Genomic DNA, 5,000 nt, shown 5'->3' with positions numbered 1-5,000 from the left:
AGTAACAATGTTGGTCAACACCTGGCTACACTCGCTCCCTGGTGCAAACAACACTGCAACAGTAACAATATTGGTCAACACCTGGCTACACTCCATCCCTGGTGCAAACAACACTGCAACAGTAACAATATTGGTCAACACCTGGCTACACTTTGCCTGCACCTCACAGTCTCTGGAGGGCGAGACAATGTTGGTAGTCAGTGCTTCATGAACAAAGATTCTGGAACTTCCCTTCACTGAATCAAATTTTATTACCTTCCCTTTCCAGGCCCTAGATAACCCCTACAGTCATAACACTTCCCCTAACTGTGAAAATATCCATATGGTAGCATTTGCCTACACTTCTCTAACATTTATATATATATATATATATATATATATATATATATATATATATATATATATATATATATATATATATATATATATATATATATATATATATATATATATATATATATATATATATATATATATATATATATATATATATATATATATATATATATATATATATATATATATATATATATATATATATATATATATATATATATATATATATATATATATATATATATATTGTATTCTCACCAATTTACAGGCCAAGTCTCGAGGGAACTTTGCCCTGATCATTCAGATTGTTTGTGTTGGTAACTTAATATACTACATACTCCAAAATGGACCTGATGTATTTCATGTATAGGATTATGAATGTTTCCATGTTAAAATTCCTGAAAGTCATCCTTAAATTTGCCAACCTCGCATTTGTTAAGGTCTTTATCTAGCTGATGTGTACCTCAGGCGACGTGTCGGAACTTTGCTGCCCCTCCCCCCAGGCAGCCTTTCTTTCTTGACCCTGTGCTCTTTTTTTCAGTTTTCCTTGCTTTTCATTAGTTTTTCAAACTTTGCAACTGCTGAAGTTAAATTCTAGTAGCCACCTGTCAGATAAATCCTGCAACTTCTCAAGATCCATTTGTAGCATTTCTCTGTCTACTCCTGTTTGTCTTCTACTCATTACTAGCACATCTTTTGCGAGCAAGCACATCTTTGATTCGATTTCTTCTCTCATCTAGTGCATATACCCATGAAACAGTACTGGACCAAACACTGACTCTTGTGGAACCCCACTCGTTACACTCGCCCATCCCAACACCGACTCGCTGTTTCTTTCCTATAAAGTATACATTGATCCACTATATTGTTTTCTCTGTTATTCCCAGCTACTCTAGGGTCTCAGCCCTCACTCTCTTGTGAGACACTCTGCTGATTACTTTCTTACAATCAAAGAATATAATATAATATTCACACATCCCTCTCTCTCCTGCTAAACATTCGTTACCTTGTCATGCAACGCTTACTTATATTTGTTTGTGTTTTCTCACCTATTTCTGATTACAGAGGCCGAGTCTCTGTTCCTGGCCCCTGCTCTCCTCCGGCTGCTACTGGGCTCACTCCTGGCTGCGTGAGCCTTGTGGTACCTGCTCCTAAAAGTATGTATGGATCCTGCCTTCCCCTCTTTGCTGTCAAGGTAGTTACACTTCCTGACCACTCATAGGCTAAAAAAGTATTTCCTGACATCATTGTGACACATCTGTTTTTAGCTACCAGCTGCCTGTCAACACACTCATCCTATTCACCTTGTTAATTCCTGTCCTCTAGTATCGTCAGGTTCAGCTGTTCAAGTGTCTCTTTACAGCTCATCCCCTCTCATCTAGTGACTAGTCTCGAAACAAACCTTTGCACCTTTTTACACATTTATATGCATTATCAGATGTGGGTTCCATACTGGCGCTGTATACTCAAAGATGGGCCTGACATGCTGTGTATGGGGGTGTGAATGGCTCCTTTTTGAAGTTCGAGAAAGCTGCCCCTATTTTTGCCAGGCTCACATTTGCTGCGGCATTTATTCTGCTGATGTTTGCCTATGGCCAAATGCTCAGAACTATGCTCGACCAGAGGTGCTTTTCTTTCTTCCACGAGCTAAAGTTTGTTTTCGCTCTTCAATGTCATTCCCTAATTATGATAAGGTTAAATTCTCATAGCCACATGTCAGTCCCATCCTGCAACTTAATCAGACCCATTTGTAGTTTTTCCTAGTTTGCTCTTGTTTGCATTCTCATTAGTTTTGCATCCAAACAAGGGCACCTCCAGCTAGTTTTCTTTTGTCGTGTCGTATACATATATTAAAACTGTACTCGCTCAAGCACTGATCCTTGTGGACTGCCACTCGCCACATTCGTCCATCCAGACACTTCCTCCCGGACAATAGCTCCATGTCTCTTTCTGCCAAGAATGTCTTGATCAGCAGTAACGCTTTCCCTTTTATTCCTTCCTGCCAGCTTTATTTTTCAGTCTCTTGTGAGGTAATGAATCGAAAAACAAAAAGAGACACAATACCGTGACTGGAACGATACACAAATAACCCGCACATAGAAGGGAGGAGCTTGCGACTACGTTTCGGTCCAACTTGGACCATTTACAAAGTCGTAAATGGTATACAGAGTCTTGAACGATTCCTTACTGGGGTATCGGAACGCTATCCGTAGGTTTGCCAGACGCCCATGTGTGTGTGTGTGTGTGTGTGTGTGTGTGTGTGTGTGTGTGTGTGTGTGTGTGTGTGTGTGTGTGTGTGTGTGTGTGTGTGTGTGTGTGTGTGTGTGTGTGTGTGTGTGTGTGTGTGTTTATGTGTGTGTGTGTGTATGTACTCACCTAATTGTGGTTGCAGGGGTTTATTCATAGCTCTTGGCTCCGCCTCTTCAATGGTCACTACTCGGTCCACTCTTTCCTGGTTTCAAGAGCATCATGGTATCTCTTAAGAACATAAAAAGGAAGGAACACTGCAGTAGGCTTACTGGCCCATGCGAGGCAGGTCCAAGTCACCCACTGACCCAAGGCTAGTCAGGGCAGGTCACACCCAGTTAAGGAAGGAGCTCGGCATCAGACCCAACAACACAAGCTAGTCAGGTCCAACTCACACCCACCCACACCCACTCATGGATTTATCTAACCTATTTTTAAAACTACACAACGTCTTAGCTTATATGACGATAGTCGGGAGTTTGTTCCACTCATCCACAACTCTATTACCAAACCAGTGCTTTCCTATATCCTTCCTGAATCTGAATTTTTCCAGCTGAAAACCATTGCTGCGAGTCCTGTCTTGTCTAGATATTTTTAACACGCTATTTACATCCCCTTTATTTATTCCTGTTTTCCATTTATACACCTCAATCATATCCTCCCTAATTCTACGCCTTCCGAGAGAGTGCAGATTCAGGGCCTCAGTCTGTCCTCATTGGGAAGATTTCTGACACATGGGACCAACTTTGTCATCCTCCTCTGTACGTTTTCCAGAGCATTTATATCCATTCTGTAATACGGTGACCAGAACTGAGCAGCATAGTCTAAATGAGGCCTAACCAAGGATGTATAGAGTTGAAGAACAACCTGAGGACTTCTATTATTTATTCTTCTTGATATGAAGCCAAGGATTCTGTTCGCTTTATTGCGAACACTAATGCACTGTTGTCTTGGTTTCAGATTACTGCTAACCAGAACTCCTAAATCCTTTTCGCAATCCGTAATATTAAGATCTACATTATTTAGTTTATGTGTATGGAACCTACCTCTACTACATTACCCTACTGATTGTTCCACTTCCTGACAACTCTAAAGCTGAAGAAATATTTCCTAACATCCCTGTTACTCATATCCTCCCATGACCTCATTGGAAGCAATATAAGTAGTAATAGCATATTGATCACGATAAAGAATACGATTTTGTTTATAAGGATTTCAGGCTTTTGATGGAGTACTACACAAAATACTGTTAAGAAAAGGACAGCTCATGGTATTGGAGGAAAAGGCCTATCATAAACTTGAACCTGTCAAGCAGCACATCCCGCGGCACTATTCCATTATTCAGTTACAAGATCTACATGTTTCATGACACATACTGGTAGAACAGCATATCCATGGTATAGTTCTAGGATAATTATACTCTCATCACCTGGTCGAAACTAGTGTTTTACAACCCACCTTGTCCAGCTACCAGGTCTGGAGTACGTGCAGCCCCGCGGGAACACTGACGACGGGTGATGAAGACGGCAGCTGTGACAACAAGGAGGAAGACTCCAACAACTCCCAAGAAAACTCCCAGGAGTGGAGACACTGCCCCAGCAGCAGACTCCTCGGGCTCTGGCTGTATGTTGGACACTCCAGAGACTGTCCCCACGACACGGGAAGACACTACATGTTAATCATTTGCTGTGGTTTTAGTATCACTACGACTATTTGCTAAATATCTAAGAATAATTAGATTTATTTCGGACCATACCACGGGTGGGGCTAGAACCCGCGATCAGAGAGTCTCAAAAACTCCAGACCGTCGCGTTAGCCACTGGACCAGCTAGCCACAATTGAGACTCTCTGATCGCGGATTCTATCCCCGCCCGTGGTATGGTTTGTTTGCAATCGTGTCATTACGATTTCGTGAGTCATGTATTTCGGGTTTTTATGAGGCGTGAAAGGTATCCCAATTACCGTCATCCCCAGCCCACTCTACCTCAACTCAACCTCTCATGTCAATAAACAGGGCATTAGACTCTTGACCAACTACGTTTATTTACTGAAATCTTACTAAATGACAGTTTCCAGAATTTTTTGGCGTAATTCTTAATCAATTTTTGCTGTATCAAGATTTTAAATTACAACTTTTATTTTGAAGTTCTTAAATGAAGGTATATCAAGAAATTTTCATTATATTCATTATAGTATTGCAAAAACGTATTTTTGACAATTTTTAAAGCTTTCTGTAAGAATCTTTTTGGGTAATTTAGATCATACACTGTTTGATAAATCTTCAGTATTTTCTCATCTATGAACTCAGGACTGCTAACGCGCAATGGCGGAAACATTGGACGTGTTGCCTTACACCGGTTGTCTATCATCACCCATCAGTAAAAATGGGTACCTGGGTGTTAGTGGACTGGTGTGGG

General features: G+C 40.8%; 1 protein-coding gene across 1 annotated transcript in view; it reads right to left on the bottom strand.

Annotated features, from left to right (window-relative positions):
- Positions 1-5,000, bottom strand: part of LOC128689616 (uncharacterized) — a 233,464-nt gene that overhangs the window by 2,824 nt on the left and 225,640 nt on the right. The window contains exons 14-15 of the mRNA XM_070087707.1: positions 4,042-4,251; positions 1-113 (exon numbers count right to left, since the gene is read on the bottom strand). The exon at positions 1-113 is cut by the window's left edge and continues 1,548 nt beyond it. Of these exons, the coding sequence (XP_069943808.1) occupies positions 1-113; positions 4,042-4,251 (323 nt within the window). The remainder of the gene's footprint in view (positions 114-4,041; positions 4,252-5,000) is intronic.

The sequence above is a fragment of the Cherax quadricarinatus genome, chromosome 22, assembly GCF_038502225.1.
Source record: "Cherax quadricarinatus isolate ZL_2023a chromosome 22, ASM3850222v1, whole genome shotgun sequence".
NCBI lineage: Eukaryota > Metazoa > Arthropoda > Malacostraca > Decapoda > Parastacidae > Cherax > Cherax quadricarinatus.
This window is presented reverse-complemented; position numbering and strand designations above follow the sequence as displayed.